The sequence below is a fragment of the Danio rerio genome, chromosome 6 (assembly GCF_049306965.1).
Source record: "Danio rerio strain Tuebingen ecotype United States chromosome 6, GRCz12tu, whole genome shotgun sequence".
In the NCBI taxonomy this organism is placed as follows: Eukaryota; Metazoa; Chordata; class Actinopteri; order Cypriniformes; family Danionidae; genus Danio; species Danio rerio.
This window is the reverse complement of record NC_133181.1, coordinates 13,073,381-13,096,663: the sequence shown is the minus strand read 5'-3', so window position 1 is coordinate 13,096,663 and position 23,283 is coordinate 13,073,381. Positions and strand designations below refer to the sequence as shown.

The following is a 23,283-nucleotide window of genomic DNA, read 5'->3' as shown; positions in this document are numbered from 1 at the left end:
TTCTAGCCGAAATAAAACAAACAAGACTTCCTCCAGAAGAAAAAATATTATCAGACATACTGTGAAAATTTCCTTGCTCTGTTAAACATAATTTGGGAAATATTTACAAAAAAAATAATAATAAAAGGGGGTTAAAAATTCTGACTTTAACAGATATGATTAAAAAATATTATTGTATTTACAGTTTAAGTAATTTTAGTGCAGATTAGGTCAATATCATGATAATAGCCTGATTAAAAACACGATCAATTAATCACAACAAGAAAATTTGATACCAGCAGAAATCTAACTGGCAATATAGAATGTAGGGCTATTCTGTATTAATTCATGCATGTGATGGCATTTTTCTATGTAACTGCTTAAGTCTTGATTATTCTGAGGTCATTCTAATATAGTGATTTAAGTTCAAGATTTGTGATCATTGTAATTATAATCAACGCTGAAAACTGTTGTGCTGCTTCATAATTTTGCTTCGACATAGAGAAAAACTCATAAACAACATTGCTTGCAAAATACTATAGCATTTATTTGAAATATGATAAATTAAAAAGCATAGCTACACTACTTAATAACAAATTTGGCTTCATACTGTCAGAAGTTTATAATATATTCATGAAAAAAATAGAATTTAATACAACTTGTTTGTCTGTCTATTCAAATGTTTTTGTTGTTTTTGTTATATTTGTATTTTTGTAAAAAGGTTTATGCCAGATAGCCAATATATGATACAATATAATATAATATTGTCAGAGAGTTATATTTCAAAGCACACATAACTCAAGGGTCTCTCTTCATTACCTACCGCTGTTCTGGTGAATCAGAGGGTGAGATATGCCTTGTCATATTTTCTAGTATTTTTATTGCACCAGACACAATGGCAGCTCGACAACAATTGTTGCTGTCTACTGGATGTGACAAAATTAATGTTGCAGATTATTGCAGATATTTTTTTTTTCAGTTTTGTGCATTGTTAAATGTGCTTTCTGTACCTAAATGAAGTGAGTAAACTCGGTGCCTTAAAGAGATAGTTTACTCAGAAATGGAAATGTACTCGCTTTTTACTCTCCCTCAAGGAGTTCCAAACCTTCGAGTTTCTTTAATCTGATGAACACAAAAGAAGGTATTTTTAAATCTGAAAACCTGTAACCCTTGACTTCCTTACTAAGAAATTAAATTATTTTAAAAAATCTTTATTTTGGGGGGATTTATCCCTTTAAAAGTGATACGTTTACTAAAAACAATTAGTAAACTCGTAACTGGGAATTGTTTAGTTGACTTAAATGTTTATAATGCACATAGTTCATTTACTTAATAGTTTTAAGACAATGGATTGGCTTTTTTTTGGTTGTTTTTTTTAAGTAAAGTAAATTTTTCGCTTTTTGTACTTGTTCACTGTTTAAAGAGTATAAATGTTTGAGAACATTGAAACTCTTTTATTGTGTCTTTTTTAATCTGATATTTGTGTTTCAAATTCATATTGTTAACAGATAGTGTTTAAGGAATATCAAGTTACACATTTAAGAATTGTCTAAAATCTGGTACTGTACACTCTTAGAAATTAAGGTACAAAAGCTGTGACTAGGGCTGTACCTTTTTTTAAAACTACATTTCTACATCTGAAGTATCTATATTAGTAACCTAAAGGTGCATATACCTTGTATACATCCTCTAAAACAAAAAAAAGAGGATGAAAAAATAGGTCCTTTGTTTGTGAACACTTGGTATATAAGGCTCGTATTTATATTTGTACCTAAAAAGTACAGTGTAGTATACTTACATTTTTACCAATATGGACTTTTCATCATGTTAGAGACCATAGAGCATTTGAAATGGTGAGAAATTGAAGTATGAGGTGATATGGAAAAAAAAAAGTTGATTAATTTAGGTGGAAGTGATAAACTGCAAGCTTTAGATGTTTATATCGGTTTTATAAATGTGAATTCTGTCACTGTTTTGGAGTACATTAGCTAATAGATATCCCTAAAACTAACAGAATGAAACTAACATCTAAAAAAAACATTTTAATTTCATGGAACATTTAAAAACAAAGAGAATTATTTCTATTCATTTAGGGGCACACAGACACTTACATTCATATGTTCCCCAATTAAAAGTTACTTGTTATATCTGGGCCCTCTCTCTCTTTCTCTGGAAACCTTTCTTCTGTTTCAAGCGGTCCTCGTAGTTGCTTTGCAATTTCTCTAATTATCTTACAACACTGGTGCATACAAATGATTAATTATGAAGCAGACACTCCTCCGCTGTTTGATGGTGTCTGATGCAGATCGTGTGAACGCAGCAGATGCAGATGAAGCTGCTGTACATGCAAATGAATGATCTTCATGTCAGTGACGGCGGCCCAGATGACTTTGACTTTCAGCTCGAGGTTCACCGTCTTGACAGCTGTACTATAAATGAGCGTTTGCCTTTGCTCCTCTCTCTCCACACCTGCGTGAACTACAAACTGGGCTCAAAATAGAGTCTGTAGAGGGAGACGAAATTGAGGTGTCCATGCCAAACAGCAGCACAACAACAAAAACAACTTTAAAATTGTTCAAAAGTCATGAGAAAATAAGCGAGTTTGTCGTTGTACTTTTTTGTTGTTGTCGATACAACCAGTTGATGGCCAGTTGTCACTTATTTGAGTAAAGGGTGAGTTAAAGGGACAGATTACCCAAAAATGAAAATGATCATCATTTAAAGTGATAAGATCACTTAGTAAACTTGGAATCAAGTTCACTTAATTTTATATTAATGCTCATATACACTCACCGGCCACTTTATCAGGTCCAACTGCATGTTAGCGCAAGCTTCTAATCAGCCAATCACATGGCAGCAATTCAATGCATTTAGGCATGTAGACATGGTCAAGATGAGCTGCTGCAGTTCAAACCGAGCACCATGATGGGGAAGAAAGGTGATTTAAGTGACTTTGAACACAACCATCTCTAGGGTTTACAGAGAATGGTCGGAAAAGAGATAATATCCAGTGAGTGGCAGTTCTGTGGCCGCAAATGCCTTGTTAATGCCAGAGGTCAGAGGAGAATGGCCAGACTGGTTTGAGCTGATAGAAAGGCAACAGTAACTAAAATAACCACTCGTTACAACTGAGGTATGCAGAAGAACATCTCTGTACGTCGAGCCTTGAGGCGGATGGGCTACAGCAGCAGAAGACTACACCGGCTGCCACTCCTGTCAGCCAAAGACAGAAAACTGAAGCTACAATTGACCAAAATTGGACCATAGAAGTTTGGAAAAACGCTGCAACATTTGGATGGTAGGATCAGAATTTGGCGTCAACAACATGAAAGCATGGATCCATTCTGCCTTGTATCAACTGTTTAGGCTGGTGGTGCTCTAATGGTGTGCGGGATTTTTTTTGGCTCATTTTGGGACCAATTGAGCATCGTGTCAATGCCACAACCTACCTTAGTATTGCTGCTGACCATCTCTATGTCCAATCCTTTATGATGGCTACTTCCAGCGTCATGTCATAAAGTGCAAATCATCTCAGTTTGGTTTCTTGAACATGACAATGAGTTCACTGTACTCAAATGGCCTCCACAGTCACCAGAGCTCAATCCAATAGAGCAGCTTTGGGATGTGGTGGAACGGAAGGTTCGCATCATGGATGTGCAGCCAACTATCATGTCAATATATCATGTCAATATAAACCAAACCTCTGAGAAATGTTTCCAGTACCTTGTTGAATCTATGCCACGAAGGATTAAGGCAGTTCTGACGGCAAAAGTGTACCACAGTATTAGTAAGGTTTACCTAATAAAGTGGCCAGTGAGTGTTGTATTAAAGCATGTATGTCACTGAGGAAAGCATCTTTTGTTAAAGATGAATGAACACATGTTTTTCTTAGATTATGTGTGTATTGCAGCCATCCTATAGTATTGTGAAAAGGCAAAGCTGGCCACACTGAAAATTTTGTTGATACTTTAGCTTATGAAGTCTATGGTTTAAGTGGCATCCAGCGGTCAAAAGCTGCAGGCACATTTTGCAGGATAAAGCGCAGCAATAATGTGGGTGGCGGTGGGAACCATCTTTTACAGTCTATGGTGGGAACACAATAAAGTATAACCAACTGTAGTTCTTCTACTTAATAATTTTAATACATCAGGTTTACTCACTTTTTTAAAGTAACTTTTTGTTTGTTGTACTTGTATTCACAATTTATTTGCACAAAAAAACTAGTTGTTGTTAATTTAAAAGTGAAAGTAAATTAATCGCACACAGAATTTATAGGCTCTTTAAAAGTGATATTATTTGGCTAGTTTGATTGTCAATGGTGCTAGTTTTGATTGACCGTTGGTCAGGTTTTTGTTTCACAGTTCAAAACAAAACTGAGCATTATGGGAGACTGAGTGAATCAGGCTTTGTAAATCTGCACCACACACCCACTGTTGGCCTTCAAAACGGATGAATATGAAGCGCATTAAAGTCAGACTCTTCCTGTGTTAAAGGCAATTAGTGTCTCTGTGTGTTCACTTACTGTTTCCTGAAAGACAAAAACAGCCTTTATGATGTCATTCCAGCCGCCAGCACTTCCACCTGTGATTGGGCAAAGTGCTGTGTAGATTTGATGAGTTCATCCTGTGATGTAATTGCATCTGCTGGATTGGATGTTTTTTCTCCTGATCTTTCTGTTCTATCGCTATAAATAGGGTGAATGTGCAGTTACTTGCGTAGTTTTGAGCGTCAAATGGATTGCTAGGAATGGTTTACTTCTTTATGAAACTCTACTTGCTTAGAAACATGCTGTGCAAGAGAACGCAGATCCAGATATTGGACAAGGCTGTGAGATGATATTTAAACCGATCATTATCATTATTTAGCTACAATATTTTGTTTTCACAATCATTGTCATTTGAGGTTTCATTTTTTGTTTCATTTGATTTGTTACATAATAGCATTAGACCAAATCAAGACAATATTACGTTTACACATTGATTATTGTTTTAAAATGCATAATTGTGTTATGGTTACACCTGGTGTCCACTCTGCTCTGGGATATTTGAAAATGGAGTGTTTTAAATATGCTTAAGACCCTGTTTTAGTTTGGAAATGCTGGTGTTTTGTTTCAGTATAGACCAGGGGTGGCCAACCCTGTTTCTGGAGAGCCACCTTCCTGCAGATTTCAGTTGCAACCTATATCAAACACACCTGCCTGTAATTATCACGTGGTGTTCAGGTCCTAATTAATTGGTTCAGGTGTGTTTGATATGGGTAGCAACTGTAATCTGCAGGAAGGTGGCTCTCCAGGAACAGGGTTGGCCGCCTCTGGTATAGACAGACTAAAATGCTTTTACTTTTGAAAATGGAGGCACAGCCCCACAATCGCTCTTTGATTGGTTATCTTGACTATTGTGTCTTGAATCCCGATTTCTCAAGCCCTTCTTATATGACTAATGCACAAGCAGTAAACTGCAAGTCAAGATGCTTTCAAAATATCCACATGCCCAGTGAGTTTGCATGGTCGTACATCATGTGTTTTCACCTGTATTGTATGGACAGAAATTATTTTTTCATTATTATAATTAATGAAGTTGCATATAACTACTAATCAATATTTAAAACATACAATCAATCATTGCTTGGTTAGTGCAACCCAATGCTGGGTTTGTCCATATCTGACAATTAGCTTTTTTTTCAGTTCTATTTTATTTGCAGTTTTTAAACCAATGATTTAGGCAGTGGCGCAGTAGGTAGTGCTGTCGCCTCACAGCAAGAAGGTTGCTGGTTCGAACCTCGGCTCAGTTGGCATTTCTGTGTGGAGTTTGCACGTTCTTCCTGCGTTCGCGTGGGTTTCCTCCGGGTGCTCCGGTTTCCCCCACAGTCCAAAGACATGCGGTACAGGTAAATTGGGTGAGCTAAATTGTCCGTAGTGTATGAGTGTGTGTGAATGTGTGTGTGGATGTTTCCCGGAGATGGGTTGCGGCTGGAAGGGCATCTGCTGCGTAAAAAACTTGCTGGAAAAGTTGGCGGTTCATTCCGCTGTGGCCACCCCGGATTAATAAAGGGACTAAGTCAACAAGAAAATGAATGAATGAAACCAATGATTGATTGAGTTACAGTAAACTCAGCATTTTTTAGAGGGACAATGAAGGTCGCCTGGTGGTTTCCAAAAATCTATTTATTTTTATTAAACCATAAGAATTACCATATTTTATCCATAACCTTCTGAAGAGAAAAAAATAGTCGTTTATACCATATATAGTTACTATAATAGCTTATAGTTACTACTATTATTGGTATGCAACCCCTGGGGTAATTACATTATATTAAAGACACAGCAATAGTGTCAGATGCAGCAGATTTCATAACACCCGGTTAAACTTTGTGGCTCATTTACAGCTCTCATACATAAAAAAATTAAAAGAAGAATAGACTTGGATCTATTGGTGTGTGTGCGCCATTGCATGCAAGGTTTCTGTATTTATAACCACCTCAGAGGATATTGGGGGTCACGAGTCACTGGCATTGTCATTTTGGGGGTCGCGGCCTGAAAAGTTTGGGAACCCCTGCTTTAGAGTGTCGTGGAAGTATGAGCAAAGGTCAGTACAATATATAACTTAATGTCTAAATAGCTGTTTGATATTTTATTTTCAAGATTACTTGCTGATTTTGCAAAAAGGATGCACAAAATCCAATGACATAAAATGAAAATGAAATAATAATGAATTGAAGTTTTGTTCCACTGAAGTATTGTTTAGTATGTAATGTTGATTGTTAACACAGATATTGTTTTACATAAGTGTTACCTGTCTGACAATAAAGTGTTAAATCATTTCATGAATATGTATTTCTGTACACTCTAAAAATTTAATTGAACAAAAAATTATAATAATAGACTGAGTTGCAACTTTTCTAAGATGTTAATGTACAAAACACTACCTGAGCAAAAGCCTTGTCATTGATTCCAGTTGTAAGAGCAGCAAATAATAACTTGACTTCTAGTTGATCATTTGAAAAAGTGGCAGAAAGTCCATTTTTCTGATGAATCATCTTTTGAACTGCATCCTAATCATCTCAAATACTGCAGAAGACCTATTGGAACCTGCATGGACCCAAGATTCACATAGAAATCAGTCAAGTTTGGTGAAGGAATAATCATGGTTTGGGGTTAAATTTAGTATGGGGTTGGGCGAGAGATCTGCAGAGTGAATGGCAACATCAACAGCCTAAGCTATCAAGACATTTGTGCTGCCCATTACATTATAGACCACGGGAGAGACCAAATTCTTTATCAGGATAGCGCTCCTTCTCATACTTCAGCCTCCACATCAAAGTTCCTGAAAGCAAAAAAGGCCAATGTGCTCCAGGATTGGCCAGCCCAGTCTCTAGACATTATTGGGTTAAGATGGAGGAGGAGGCATTGAAGATGAATCCAAAGAATCTTGATGAACTCTGGGAGTCCTGCAAGAACACTTTCTTTGCCATTCCAGATGACTTTATTAATACGTTTTTTGAGTCATTGCAGAGATGTATGGATGCAGTGGTCCAAGCTCATGGAAGTCATCCACAATATTCATTCTTTTTCCACTGCACCATGAATCTATATTCTATACTGTACATTATTTCTGTTAAATTAAATAATTAAAAATCAAGGCATGATCATATTTTATTTTGGTAAAATAAGCGTAATCTAGAGGCCTTTCCCTTTCATATAAGCCACTTCTGATACTAAATGATCAATTAGAAGTCAAGTTATTATTTGTTGTTCTTAAAACATGGATAGGCGACAAGACTTTTGTCGGTTAGCGTATATGTGTTCTGATTAACCCAACTTTGGGTCAAATATGGACAAACTCAACAGTAAGACAAAATTAACCCAATGATTATGTTTTTCCTTATTTTATATTAACGTTGGGTTAATACAACACATATATACATTGGCATCTCAGATAATTTCCAACTAAATCTATTTTTACAATTTATTTGTTAAATTCTTTAAAAGATATTTACATTTTTTCCAATTTTATCAACAAACGCTCTAAACAAAATAATCTGTTTTAAATTGAACCAGCAGTTCAGTTGGAATAGCACAGTGTCCTGTAACCAAAAGTCAAATGCAGAATAAACCATCCAAATATGATTGAGATTTAATCAGGTGGTCAACTGCAACCTTTTGATCATTTTGTTTGACATATAAAAAATATTAGTTTATTATTAAAGTTGATATTCCTAGTTACCTAGGAATTAACAGCTTTAAAAGAACCAAAGCTATCATGCGGGTGCAAGTTTGACTAGCACAGTCTACAACTGAAGCATCCTTTATTTATAACTTCACATTTTCAACAAGAGACCAACCAGTACTCAAATGTGCTCATTTTTAGTGACCCTAGACGAGTCCTAAAGCACGCAGTCCGTAGTCCTGCACTAATGCTGAGCTCTCCAATATTAGAGATTTGCTGCTTTGCGTTTTGATTTAGCTGACAGATCTCTATGGCAACATTGTGTCTGTTCGCTTCAACCATGACCAGCGTTTTCCACTCCTCTCTTCAGAGCATAATCTCCATGATTTAGTTCTAATGAGCACTAATGATTTACCCAGCGCAGATCTCTCATCACGGGCCGTCAGTACCGCACCGCATCCCGCCGCGTACGCCATACCACCGTCCCGATCCGTGCCTTCTCCCCGTTACATGTGTTTCAACCATTAGCTGCAGAAATAAACCTTGGATCGACAGGGCTGTAATTTAGATGTCATTTTGCAGGAAAAGCTTTGACTCTTTTGACCAAGCGGGAAAAAAATATCGGCAGACTCGGCCAGTATGAAATATGCCAGTTGCTATGGTTGTCTGAAATAGAAGCTTGGCCAAAGCAAATGTAATAAAGTTTAATGGGCCCATCTTTTAATCATATACACAGGATCAAACAACTGCTGACATGGAGGCTTGCATGCTTTTTATACAGTAAAATTAACATTAAAGATTGATGTCAGTTGTGCTTATTGTGCTTTATTGAATGAATCTCTTCTGTTTTTCATATCATAATATTTTCAAATAAATAAATTACATGTAAAATAGGGCTTTACAATATAAAAAAATTTAAATTGTGATACTTTGTTTTTTCTTGTTTTTTATTAATTAATTAAAATTTGTAAATTTTTTAATTATATAATATATATAAAATTTCACCAGATGGCTTGAATAGCTTGAACTTTACATTTTATTGACAAGTCTAACAGTATTCAGTTACAGAAATTAAATCACACTACAAGAAAAATTCTTATTTAGAGTTTTTTCTAGTTTTCCTGAAATATTTACAATAAAAATCAATCATGAATCAAGAAGTCAAAATGATGTTTTTAAAATTATGTAAAAATTAAGTAAGTTTTTCCTGAAAGCAAGCAATACTGCATTATTTTACACGTTAATAATAATTTTTATTAAGGCATTATCCCCAATATTTAATCTTTAAATATTACATCATTAATACACTTCTAAGTGTCATAATTTCTAGTTTTGAACTCCTTAGAAATGTGTTCATAAACTGTAAGAAATATCCATAAATTACCAGTTTTCCATATTTTGTGATTCATGTTTTTATTTGTTATTTCCCCCCATTAATTTATGCTTTTGAATTACGTTAGGGAACTTTGATCTTTCCTCCAACAACTCTTAAACTTGAAAAGTTTAAAAAAGTGACTTTATTAACATTTTTATTTGTAGTGATATATTGTCTGATTTGGTGTTGTATATTACAATAAAAAATTAATTGTAATAAACTTTTATAATAAAAAAATTTACAATTTTAATAAACCAGTAAATTTTCTGTTATATTACTATAAAGCTTATTTCTCTTTATATTATTTCTTATACAGTATAATATTTCAAACGACTAAAATGTCAATAAAAGTCACTTAAACTGTCGAGTTGAATTTTCAATATCAAAAGTCGATATCAATATCAATATCAAAAGTTTTAAAAGTTGATAAATCAATTATACAAAAATTAAGGCCCTTAAAAGGTATTAAAAAGTCTTAATCTCATTTTTACGACGTCCTCAATTTTGTTGAAGTGTTGTCCGAAGTGTTTGACTCCAAAAGAGCATAAATATATTCATTTTTCTCCTAATACTAACAACAGTGTGCTCGATCCACGTGATTGGTTCAAGCTGGGGTGCGTTCATCCAAACTTCTCCTTCCGGATGATGTCATGTAATTTGCGACAAACGCGTGAAGGTGATATGATGCTATCCACATGTAGCGAAACCATAGAGCAAAGCAGGCGGCAAAATGTAAGTTTGCGTACTCCTGTTTGGAGAAAGACTAGTTTAAATAGTGGCTGAAACTTGTCGCTGAAAACAACCACGTAATTTATTCTTTCAAGCTTTGGTTCTTCCAAGCTTATCTGAGTTCGGTTGCAAGGTTGTGCTTGTGTTTATTAACAACTGTTTATTAAGTTAAAGATTTGATACGGCTTAGAACTTGAAGTGGCGATGAAATCTTATGAGTATTAGGAGTAAAATATTCTGTAAAGTTATTTAAAAAGTCTTAAAGTATTAAAATTATCTTTAGGATTCCTGAATATACCCTAAATCAACATCCCATAATGCAGTTAACAACTTTTGAATCAGAAAATATGGAAACTGTTAATAAATGCATATTTTTTACAGTGTACATAGTAACAGCCCTTAAAAACACATGCAAATGATAAACGTTTACTCTTTATTATAGTTACACTTTATAGTGACTCTAAAAATCACATGCATTCTGTGGCTCCCATACTTCAGACTCAGCATTGCACATCCTGCAAATCAACTAGATGTGCATATCGCGACATTGATACTGTAACAATATATTGAGTAGCCCTCATCATGTTAACGTTTACAACAAAAATCTGCTGTGTGAATTCGTGGGTGCAGTTGCTGTCAGCGTTGTAGGAAAATGTTTAATTTGAACTTGGGACAGCATCAAAGTTAGAGCTGCAGATATAGCATGTTATTAGCCATGTGTGTGGGATCCTTCTGAAAAACCTGTAATCAAAGTTTGATGACAGTTTTATTAATAAGCGCTATCACCGGAGATGAAAAGGCTACTCATTGTCTAAACTGATCTGAAAGGAGCTTAAATTTACGTGGCATATAAACATGTATTTTTGACAAATAACGGTTATGACTAATGGCTGTGAGGAAGAATGGAGTGAGTGTACAGCACATGTTTGGTTTAGTTAATTTTAGCATGTTTGAGCATTGATGATTAGAAGGAAATGATTAGAGTTATTTAGTTTGTTCGTCAGTTAGTTGTGTTGTTTGTTAGTTAGTAATATTTAGTTTGTTCATAAGTTAGTTATTTAGTTTGTTCGTTAGTTATTTGGTTTGTTCGTTTGTTATTTGGTTTGTTTATTAGTTATTTGGTTTGTTTGTTAGTTGTTTTGTTCATTCTTTAGTTCTGTAGTTAATTTGTTACTTCAGGGTTTTTCAAAGTCTAAGACAGTGGGCCTCCCTTTTGACACAACTTATCCATTGGCGCCCCCCTCCTCCCAAGCACGCACGCACGCACGCACGCACGCACGCACGCACGCACGCACGCACACACACACACACACACACACACACACACACACACACACACACACACACACACACACACACACACACACACACACACATATATATATATATATATATATATATATATATATATATATATATATATACACACAGTATATATAAAGACACAGAGAGATGTCAGACTGTTAACTCACTTTTATCATCATTTGCATGAAAGTGCAATTATTTACAGAGTAATAACAAGTATTTTAATATAACGTTTTTAAAACTAGGATGATGGTTCAATATGAATAGAACAGATCCAAGAACTGTCCATCCCAGTCAAAACAGTGGAAGTTTAGCGGGTCTCATGCTGTCATTAGCCAAAATATTTTGACAAACCACACATAAAGGTCGTGGTTCATCAGCTGGTCCTGTCCACGTAAATGATAAACTCAAATACTGTTCATCATATCGTTGTCTTTTGGGTTTAAGCCCTGAACTTGAAGGCTTTTGTGGCGAGGGGGCGTGGCCGAGCGCCGTGGGAACGGAGTGAGGCCACCGCGTAAGTGGATACACCTGCGGTGCGCACCTCCCTCAGATCCCACGGAAGGAGCTCTGGATCATAAAAAGAGGAACAAGGGCAGAGGAAGCCGAGAGAGGACCGGACCCGGACATATTTTACTTTTGCTTTCAGTTTGACGGCAGTCTCCGTGAGGATCTGCCGTCCGTTTGTTTTGGTTTAGACGGAGCTGCCTTCACTGTTATTAATAAATCACTTTAAAACTGCTTCGGTTCTCCGCCTCCTTCCCGGCGGCCAAAGGGCCGTGAACTTCATTACAGCTTTGAATCGGGGTGGGTCTCAGAAACCGACCCATTGTATTAGCAGGCATATAATAAACGTTTAAATATAATAAAAATACGTATAATAATTAAACTTAATAATTATATTTTTATTACATTATATTTTTTCCGGCGCCTCCCCTGACATGCTCTGGCGCCCCCCAGGGGAGGCGCGCCTCACACTTTGAAAACCCCTGTGTTACTTCATTAGTTAATTCACTAGTTAGTTGTTTAGTTTGTTCATTACTTAGTTGTTTAGTTTGTTAGTTAGTTATTTGGTTTGTTCGTTAGCTGTTTTAATTGTTCGTTCATTAGTTATTTAGTTAATTTGTTAGTTATTTGGTTTGATAGTTGTTTTGTTTGTTTGTTAGTTACTTGGTTTTTTCGTTAGTTGTTTAGTTTGTTCGTTAGTTAGTTATTCAGTTCGTTAGTTATTTAGGTTGTTCATTAACTAGTTATTTAGTTTGTTCATTAGTCATTTAGTTTGTTTGTTAGTTATTTGGTTTGTTTGTTTGTTAGTTATTTAGTTTGTTATTTTGTTAGTTATTTGGTTTGTTTGTTTGTTGTTTTGTTCAGTCATTAGTTCTTTAGTTCATTCGTTAATTCATTTGTTCATTTACTAATTAGTTATTTAGTTTGTTTATAGATTAGTTATTTCATTTATTAGTTAGTTGTTTGGTTTGTTTGTTAGTTATTTATTTTGTTCATTATTTAGTTAGTTCGTTAGTTTTTTGGTTTGTTAGTTAGTTGTTTCGTTTGTTCATTGGTTATTTAGTTCAATCGTTAGTTGTTTTATTATGTCATTAGTTCTTTGGTTCACTTGTTAATTCATTAGTTTATTCACTAGTTAGTTATTTAGTTTGTTCATAAATTAGTTGTTTAGTTAGTTCGTTATTTGGTTTGTTAGTTAGTTATTTTGTTTGTTCGTTAGTTAGTTGTTTAGTTAGTTTGTTAATTATTTGGTTTGTTTGTTAGTTATTTATGTTGTTCGTTAGTTAGTTTTTTGGTTTGTTCATTAGTTATTTAGTTTGTTCATTCATTATTTAGTTAATTTGTTAGGTAGCTAGTTGTTTTGTTTGTTCGTTAGTCATTTAGTTTGTTCGATAGTTAGTTTTTTGTTTGTTCGTTAGTTATTTTGTTTATTCATTAGTTAGTTGTTTTGTTAGTTTGTTAGTTATTTGGTTTGTTTGTTGGTTATTTATGTTGTTCGCTAGTTAGTTTTTTGGTTTGTTCATTAATTATTTAGTTTGGTCAATGATTATTTTTAATTTGTTAGTTATTTGGTTTGTTATTTAGCTGTTTTGTATGTTTATTAGTTATTTAGTTTGTTCATTAGTTGTTTTATTTATTAATTAGTTATTTTGTTCATTTATTAATTCATTAGTTATTTTACTAGTTAGTTATTTAGTTTGTTTGGTTTGTTTGTCAGTTTTTTAGTTTGTTCGTTACTTAGTTATTTAGTTTGTTCATTAGTTAACTATTTAGTTTGTTAATTTTGTTTGTTTGTTAGTTGTTTAGTTCTTTCATTTGATCACAGTGTGTGTGTGTGTGTGTGTGTGTGTGTTGCTATGTAATTTTAATTATTTTTTTACTAATTTGTATTTTTTATGGTTAAATTCAGTTTGTTGTTGCTTTACCTATTGTCAATTGGTTTATTTTTTGTTTTATTTAATTGTGTTTAGTTCATTATTTTTTTTTATTTTATTTAAACAGCTTTTTAAAAACACTTTTGTCAAATCTGACCTTTATAAAATGGTTATTTCACTGTACAACATAACAACACAACACCACAAACTGTCAACTTTCCCTTTTTTTCTTGAACCAATTATTTAAGAGACTGTTGCTTGATAAACACAGGTTAACACAACCTTAGCTCTCCTGCAATAGTGCGTAGTTTTTTTTTTTCTATTGGAAAACTGCAGTCCTGGATTGACCTCTGTATCGTCTGTGGAGTTCCAGACCTCCACCCTTTCTGTCTCTCTATCTGACTGACACTCACCCCTTCTCTCTCTCTCTATTTTCATTTCACTCTATCTCTTTCTCTCCTCCACCTCCCCCTCTTTCTTCACACTCCTCCATACAGACACATCCAGAGCTCTCCCTCTCCCATATCTAACACTATCTGTCCTTTACAGCCTCTATCTCTGTCTCTCACACACAGACGTGCGCGTGCTGCAGATGAAAAGAATTGTGAGTTTGTGTACTCCAAAGGTATTTCCTTTTATTTCATAAGCTTGATGTGGAGGAACAAGGCCATCTGATGAAAAGAGATGGAAGTGAGGACGGGGGTGCGGGGGGAGGGTGAATGGGGCACTCCAGCTTTTTAGCATGCAAATAGATTTTAGCGTCTAGAAAATGAAAAGGACAGGGGCCGAATGAGACGAGTGAGATTATAGCGGATTCACAGTCTGGGAGACGGAATAGATATGAAGACTGGAGAATTTCAAGGGGAAATAGAGAGATGCGGAGAAATAAAGAGATATTGTGTCTGAATTATCCCAGTATCTGGTTCTTTACTCAAGCCGGGTAACTGGTGGTATGAAAAAATATATATTTTATTGTAGTAAAATAAGGATATATTTAGGTTGATATTTCTTTTGTGGGAGTTGAATGTGCCTGATCTTTTAACAAAAGAGCTATATGTATATATTGAATAAATACTTTTTTTATTTAACCTGATAAATGCATTACAGAGCAAATATAGAACTTAACCATGATGACACCAGATCTGACATTTTGCCACATTTTACAGTTTGATGTGGACATAGTATAAAATTATAAACTTTTTCAAATAATATTTCACAGATATGAAATAAATAGTACTTGAAAAATGGGGAAAAACACTAGTTCTTCCTGATTCATGTTTGTTATTTGTTTTTTTTTTTTGGATAGTTTTTTTTAAATAAATAAATAAATAAATAAATATTTATTTATGTATTTATTTATTTATTTATTTTATTCTATTTATATTAAATTTATTTGTTTTTATTTATTTGTTTTTATTATTTTATTTTATATTTAATTTAATCAACTAGCTAATTAATCAATTAATTAATTTATGTATTTATTTATTTATTTTAATTTACTATTTTGTTTTATTTGTGATTTAATTTAATTTCATTGTAATTTATTTAAATTAAATTAAATTACATTTATTATTTATTTGTTTATTTTATCTTATTTTTGTACTTTGGAATAATGCATTTGTCTCCAAAAAAACTGGATTAGGTGCTCTGCTTTGATCATAGTATTGCCTAATATGTTTTTATTCTTCATAAGAGAAGTTAAACTCCAAATTCCTTACATTTTAATATGAAATATTGTATATTAGTCCACAAAATCTTGCATATCATTGCATTTAATGGTACTTTTTATTTACTTTTTTTTTAATAAATGCATTGACTATTGTTGTTGTTTGCTTTCAAATCTTCTAGCAAAGTGCAATTCAAGGATTTGATGTGCATATCGGAATACTTTTATTCATAAGTATTTGCTCACACAGGCACTGTATTCACTTGGTAATAACATGCATTTAAATATGTCTCTTTGAGTGCTTGGGTTTGTAATTTCTGAATAAACAAACGCAAATTACACAGCAGTGAGTGAAAAGACATTTCAATTCTTGTCTTTTGGTCAAAACATTAAAGGATTGAAAACCTACTTTTTTTCACAACTCATCTAATAATAGTTACATGTTAAGACAACAGAGAGTAGCTGGTCTTATGTCGCTTTAGTTTACCTCAAAATTATGTTATAATCTACTAATTTTTTTCTTGTTTTAAATTTTTGAGTTTCTTTTTTTCTGTTAAATGAAAAGAGGATATTTTAAACAGAGCTGAACAGCTGTAACCATTTACTTTCATAGTATGTTTTTCCTGTTTCAAAACATTGTATTTTGTCTTTAACGGAATAAAGAAACTCAAAAAGGTTTGGAACCAATTGAGGGCGAGTAAACAGTGAGTAAAGTTTTAATTTTTGGTGAACTATCCCACTAAATTACATTCTATGAGCATTAACTCAACAAAAGCATTCTGACTTCTGGAAGGGGTCAAAAAATGTATGAGCTCAAAATATTTTAGAGGCTATCTTTACTCCTGTGTCACCAGCTAGGATTGGAAAAAAAAAAAAAAGAAATCTAAAGAAACATAAAAAATTGTACTGGAATGCTTTTAATAATTGGTAATTAAGTAACTTTGTATTTGGTAAATAACTTTGTAAATAAGTTATAAATAAATTTATAAAAGTTATATATTTATTTAAGTATCACAAATGAACTTCTAAATGGTGATGTTTTATATTTACAATAAAAATCTGATGTTATGAATCGACATGAAATTCAGTACCCAGGATTGTACACACACACACACACACACACACACACACACACACACACAGCCCTACCCCACTGAACTCCATGTAAAAAATTTTGAAATGTCGAAAGACACCATTAAGTATAGTTTTTAAGCATTTTGAATTACGAAGACACAAGAGAAGATCTACCCTTAACCTCCTTAAAGGTGCTAAATGTTTGACTTTAAAAAAAAAAAAAAAATTGGCGATATTTGCTAATTGAACATGCTTGTTTACCTGAAAAACAATGCTAAAGTCAGGTATACTCATTTGAAAATGTGCATTCCATGTCAGAATGTCTGTCTGTGTTTTGGTTTGTGTAACTCCACCCATTGCCAGTTTAACCAATTCTTTTATAGCACCCCTGGTTTGCCTTGACTGAAAACACAGCGCATCTCTTTTCAGTCATAAAGGCTGCCTCAACATATGGGGGCGGGGTCAAAAATGCAACTTCCATATATGGGACAGTAGCAGCTTCGGAAATTAGATGCATATAAAAGTATTATAAAGGTAAATGGTAGCTGACCAGCTGAAGGCTTAATCCTCTGGCACGCTCACTTTTGGTTTTGTCTTCAAACCATTTTGTGCATTGAGTTATCGGAGGAGTGGGTAAAAAAAAAAATCCCTTTCCAATATTTTGGAAATATATACACACTAGGTGTCAATTTTACCAACTACACCTTGATCAATGTTTAACACCGAGATCATACAACATAGCATTATACAATTTTGTATCCTTGTAAACCACTTAAACAAGTACACACACACACACACAAGTGTTGCTAGACTACTAGGCTTGTGTCCTGCCAGAATGCAGGCACCACAACCCTACTGCTTGAATGCTCTGCAAAAACAAGCCACGTCTAACAATGTGTGTGCAGAAATGGTCCGGTTTGCACAGTCTCCATAAGCAAAAGACAGGGGAAATGTGTGAACTCATTGGGAGGTCTGTGTCCTTTGGCAAACATTGATCAACTGGAGACCAGCTGAGAGAAACTGACTGGTGGACCACCATAATAAACGTGCTTGGAAACAATCCACGCTCACTTCACCGTCCTAATCCTAAACAAACGCAGGTTAGAGGCTATTTAATTGGGGAATATTTATTTGGATTAGCCTGCTTTTTATATTTGCTTGAAAGTAAACCCAGAGGACGAGCGTGCATATGCCACGTTTCATTGCGCGTTATTAAATGTTTTATAGACGACGTGTTAAATATGGATTCTGCCTGAGGTTTGCCTGCCGTCAGTCGCAAGCAAACAACACTACCTGACCAGCAGCATGAGATCGATGCTGAAGTGATTTGTGTAAAGCCAGATTGATGGCGGGAGATGTTAAGCAGGGATGGAGGTGGAGAGGCGAGTGTTGCTGACGGAGTACAGCATGCTAATGAACTGTGGCCCAGAGCCCTGTCATCCCCTCCAGGACACTACACAAGACTTTCCCGCTCATTTGCATATTGTAATTGCACAGATATGTCAGGCCGCATATTTTAGTTTCACATAATTGGTCATTTATATCTTGGTATTTATAAAACCATGAAATCAGTGGCATTTTGTCTAATCTTGGGCTGTATTGACAAAAAAAGGATATCTCTGTGTGTGTTTTCCATGTGGTGATCGATTGGAATTAACATTTTGAGCGATGGGTGATATTTGCCACCCTAAATTGATTTTCAGCCTCATTGTTACAATTTGTAAGCAATCCTTTTGTTTTTTAGCTTTTTTGAACACATTGAGCAGACAACTAGGCATGGTGTGTCATATTTTCTTGTTGTGATAATTGCTGAAGCTTTTTTTGTTTCATAACATGCATAAGCTTCAAAAAAAGTATACTTTTTTGTGTATTGCTGATTGTATATAAATGTTCACCATTGTGATTCTGAATATTCTGTAATAGGGCTGCACGATTAATCAAAAAAAGATTGCGACGTTGATTTGACCCCACACACAAGCCTAATGCAGCTTTTGTGCGATACAATTTTCCAGTTATGTTTTCAAGGTCAGTAGAGAAGTGTAAATGCGGTCGCACAAGTCTTCACATTGTTTTATATACGTAAAAAAGGTGCAGCTTCTGGTTAATTAGGACTTTGAGTTATTTTGTAAGACCACAGCTGAGCGAGTAGCCAATTAATATAGCATAAGATTTTGGAAGGATGCCCTTTCAGCTGCAATCCTTGCAATATGTGGATCCCGAGTGCTGGGAAACACCAATACACCCTAACACACATTCACACAAGACAGCCAATTTCATTTATTCATTTATTTTCCTTCAACTTAGTCCCTTTATTAATCAGGGGTCGCCACAGTGGAATGAACCACCAACTTATCCAGCATATGTTTATCACAGCAGATGCCACTCCAGCTGCAACCCAGTACTGGGAAACATCTATACACATAAACTAGGGCCAATTTAGTTTTTTCAGTTTACCTATACTGCATGACTTTGAGCTGTGGGGGAAGCTGGAGCACCTGAAGGAATCCGATGTGAGCATGGGGAGAACTTGCAAACTCCACACAAAAATCCCCCATGGTCCAGCTGGGACTTGAACCAGTGACCTTCTTGGTTTGAGGCAACAGTGCTACCTACTGAGTCTCACTTAATTTAATACTTTAAATTATACTGATTTAAAAACAACAACAACAACAACACACAAGCCATTAAAAAGTCTACTTATATTGCCAGTAAAATAATATTGAATGAAAGACTTTTTTTAACCAGAATTGCCATGACGGTGTAGTACTATTGCAAACAGCAGAAGGAACAAGTACACTGCTAAGAAATGTGCTGTATGCATTATATGTGTTTTCCAGTGAGCATGTGCAATGGTACATGATCTTTTTTTAATGTAATGAAAAAGCCTAATCCTTTTGCATAATATTAATTATTTGAACAGACTCTCAATATAATCGCTCTCAGTGGTTTGAAATATTTATCAAATGAGTTTAGATGTAGACAATAAAGTATATATGTAAATAGTCAAAATGTAAAATTGCTGCATCTCATTCGAAATAAGGGAAAGCAAAAAATATATGCCTTAACTAAATGATTGTTTAAAAATTTGTATCTGTAATTTATTTTCTTAAATTCGGAGTGGCTCAGTGGTAAGCACTGTCGCCTCACAGCAAGAATGTTGCTGGTTCGAGTCCCGGCTGGGCCAGTTGGCATTTCTGTGTGGAGTTTGCATGTTCTCCCTGTGTTCTCCCTGTGTTTTTTTTCACGGGTGCTCTGGTTCCCCCAGAGTCCAAAGACATGCGGTACGGGTGAATTGAATGAACTAAATTGGCCGTAGTGTATGTGCATGTGTGAATGTGAGAGTGTATAGTGTTTCCCAGTCCTGGGTTGCGGCTCGAAGGACATCTGCTGTGTAAAACATGCATAGTTGTATGCATAACTGGAATAGTTGGCAGTTTATTCTGCTGTGACCAGTCTCAAAGCTTGTGCTACGTGTTGTAGTGATGTGTATGAGAGGACATGTAGAGAGGTGCACGCGTATGCGAAGGCTCCACCCGTCCCGTATGCGTGCATTTGGCAGAGGTATAATATCAGAATAATGTAATAAGTATAAATCATAATATAATAAGTATAAATTAGCCTTTACAGAGCGGGGTCACGTGACTCCACATATGGTAGGTAAAGTAATCGAAGTGATTTACCTGGACAAATTTGATTGATTATAGGTTCTTAATGTCAATTTCGATTATTCCGCTGTGGCGACCCCTGATAAATAAAAGACTAAGCCAAAGGTAAAATTACTGAATAAATTAATTTTCTTATGTTCATCAAAATTTAATCAAATTTGAACTTTCTACTGGTGATCGGTTGTTGTATAGACAAAATTCCAAAACTAATTTACTTAATAATATCAGAAATATTTTAAATTGACATTAAATATCCTGCTGCAGTGTTGTGCAGAACTTGATTTGGTGGTTAGATTTGATGATCAAAAATGAAAACCTGTCAAGCTATAAAATTATTTTTAAAAGCTCATATTTTCCTCATATCCGTACAGGGTTACATCAGCAAATGAAGATAATTTTTTCTCTTCAATATAATGTCATTCATTTTAACAGTTTTACAATGATGCAGGGCAGAGGGTTGCTTTCTAACTACTGAGAGATTTCAGCTGCTGCCTGGGCTTACACTGCCTTTCTAGTCTTCTCTTTCTTCATGTGTTCAATTCTTTTTCACTGCGTCATTTCATTTTATTTCACATAACTTAAGGCTGAACGATTTGGCCTAAAATCAACTAATTTGATTATTAAACATTATAACTCGATTACGATTAGTAAACGAATATTTTATTTATTTATTTGATGTTTTTGTCCTCATAATTCACTGACAAGTTTTGTACAGTAAATATGCTTGCATATTACAAGTGAGAGGTTTCTAAATGAAGGGGGCATAGGTTGACTTCAAAAAATTATTGAAGTGAACAAACACACTGCCATCTTTGATTATTTATTGAACATCAACACTGAACAACTAAAATTAAAACACTCATTGCCTAGAACGTGGCTCTCCGCACCACCCATCTTCATCACCGATACTAAACTGACCAGTCTCAAAGCTTGTGCTACGTGTTGTTGTGACGTGTAGTTACATTTTTTTGAGAGGTGCACGCGTATGCGAAGGCTCCACCGGACCGTATGCATGCATTTGGCAGAGGTATAATATCAGAATAATGTAAGTATAAACCATAATATAATAAGTATAAATTAGCCTTTACAGAGCGGGGTCACGTGACTCCAGTAAAGTAGTCGAAATGATTTACCTGGAAAAATTTGATTGATTATAGGTTCTCAATGTAAATTTCGATTATTTTTCGATTAATCACTTGGCCCTAACATAACTTAATTTGTAAACTAATTAGATTTGTTTTCTTTGCATAAATGTATTTCTTTGGTTGTTACCAACATGTGGTAAACATATTAAGTAAACAGCACCTTTAGAAATATGTTTTCTGAGAAAAGTGGTGACGTGTTCAATACTAATTTCCCCCTCTGTATTTATTTAATTTCATGTATTTTTTTTGTTGTCTTCAATCTGTAATTAAATGCTCTGTTTTTCCAAATCTAATTTTAATCACTGAATTCATTTACTTAAATGTCAGAACCTAACATTAAACCAACAAAGACTAAACCTTTTTATTGTAATAATGTGCAAAACCAGAGACGTAGAGTATATGAAGTAAATTGATTTCATGTCCTCTAATCCATAGCCAACTGTTGTTTGTAAATGAATACCTCATTTCCTAAAATGTCATTATGTAACGTTAAATCAAAACTAAATTAATGCAGAATTGTATGATGGTGTTTGGAGAAAGAAAGAGAATGAATTGTGTGTGTGACTAGTCAATCGTTCTCCGAGAATGAGAGCCTAGTGATTGCAGCGAGCACGATCTCTGCTCATTCACATTCACACCCTGTCCTCCCTCTCTCTCTCTCTCTCTCTCTCTCACACACACACACACACATAGCTTCTGAATGGATGGAAACTTGGTTGTCATAATAACCGCATCTCAAACCTAGGCTTTCTGAAGCTGCGCGGAGCACTGTAAAGACCGTGTGTTGTACTACAGAGAGAGTGAGAGAGGGAGTGAGAGATACAGGGCAACATAGAGGAGGGGGAAGAGAGGGAGGGATGGAGACAGAAAGAGAGAGATAGAGAGAGAGAAAGGGAGGGACGGACGGAGATTGCCAGAAAGCAGAGGAGACTGTGAAAGGCAGTGAGAGGAGAGGAAACGAGAGCACAGGAAGTGGCACACCGGTCCTTTTGGATCTTGGTGAGTTGGGACAAAACCCCCGTACGTCCTAAAGGAATAGCATTGATTATTTAATCAGGCTGGACGCTGTGTTTGAATGTAAATGTGGTCAGATTGATGTTGTTGCTGTAAATGCATGCTGTGTGGGTACCTGTAGACATGTTGCTTTTGGGTGTGGGCTTTTATTGTGCATCCTAATGCTAACCTTTAAATCTGTGTGTGTTTGTGTATGTGTGTGTGTGTGTGTGTGTGTGTGTGTGTGTGTGTGTGTGTGTGTGTGCAGAGCTGCTCTCGCCGGCCGAGTCTGGCTCTTCTCCGGCCGTCCAGGAGCTCATGACACGATTGGGCTTCCTGCTGGGAGACGCCATCCCCACCTCATCACAAACAAACATGGAGGACAAACAGGTAAATAGGAAGCCTACAGGTCTAAACAGCCAAACTCTGACAGCCGTGCAATCTGATACACAAAACAGTCTGCTTGCTCCATCACGTCAATGAAGATTGGGAGATTGGGACGATAAGGTCCTCAGAAAGTGGAATTGGCCTCTGAACATTCTTTTCAGGAAGGTTACACTAAATCTACCTTATTTACCGGAGGTCGTTTATCAGAGAGATCGATTGCTGCTTTCAGGTTCACTGCGGACAATATTGGAGGAGCTTGGTTTTAGATTTGTGATTTAAAAAATAAAATGGTGGTTGGTACCTTTAATAGCGTGATTCATTGCTGGCAAGGTGGACTCAAACTTGAAATGGGAACTTTTTGTGTGTGATATCAGAGCCATATTACTAGAGAAATCACTCAGTGGTGTTTTCTTTTGCAT

General features: G+C 35.2%; 1 protein-coding gene across 4 annotated transcripts in view; it reads left to right on the top strand.

Annotated features, from left to right (window-relative positions):
• The window catches only part of tanc1a (tetratricopeptide repeat, ankyrin repeat and coiled-coil containing 1a), a 161,150-nt gene that overhangs the window by 64,152 nt on the left and 73,715 nt on the right, over positions 1–23,283 (top strand). For 2 of the 4 annotated variants that reach the window (XM_073953756.1, XM_005165846.6), the window contains exons 1-2: positions 22,390–22,483; positions 22,746–22,867. In XM_073953756.1, the coding sequence (XP_073809857.1) occupies positions 22,796–22,867 (72 nt within the window). In that variant the 5' untranslated portion in view covers positions 22,390–22,483; positions 22,746–22,795. Of the gene's footprint in view, positions 1–22,389; positions 22,484–22,745; positions 22,868–23,283 lie in introns of those variants that run through there. The other 2 variants (XM_001920196.7, XM_005165845.5) reach the window with 1 other exon arrangement.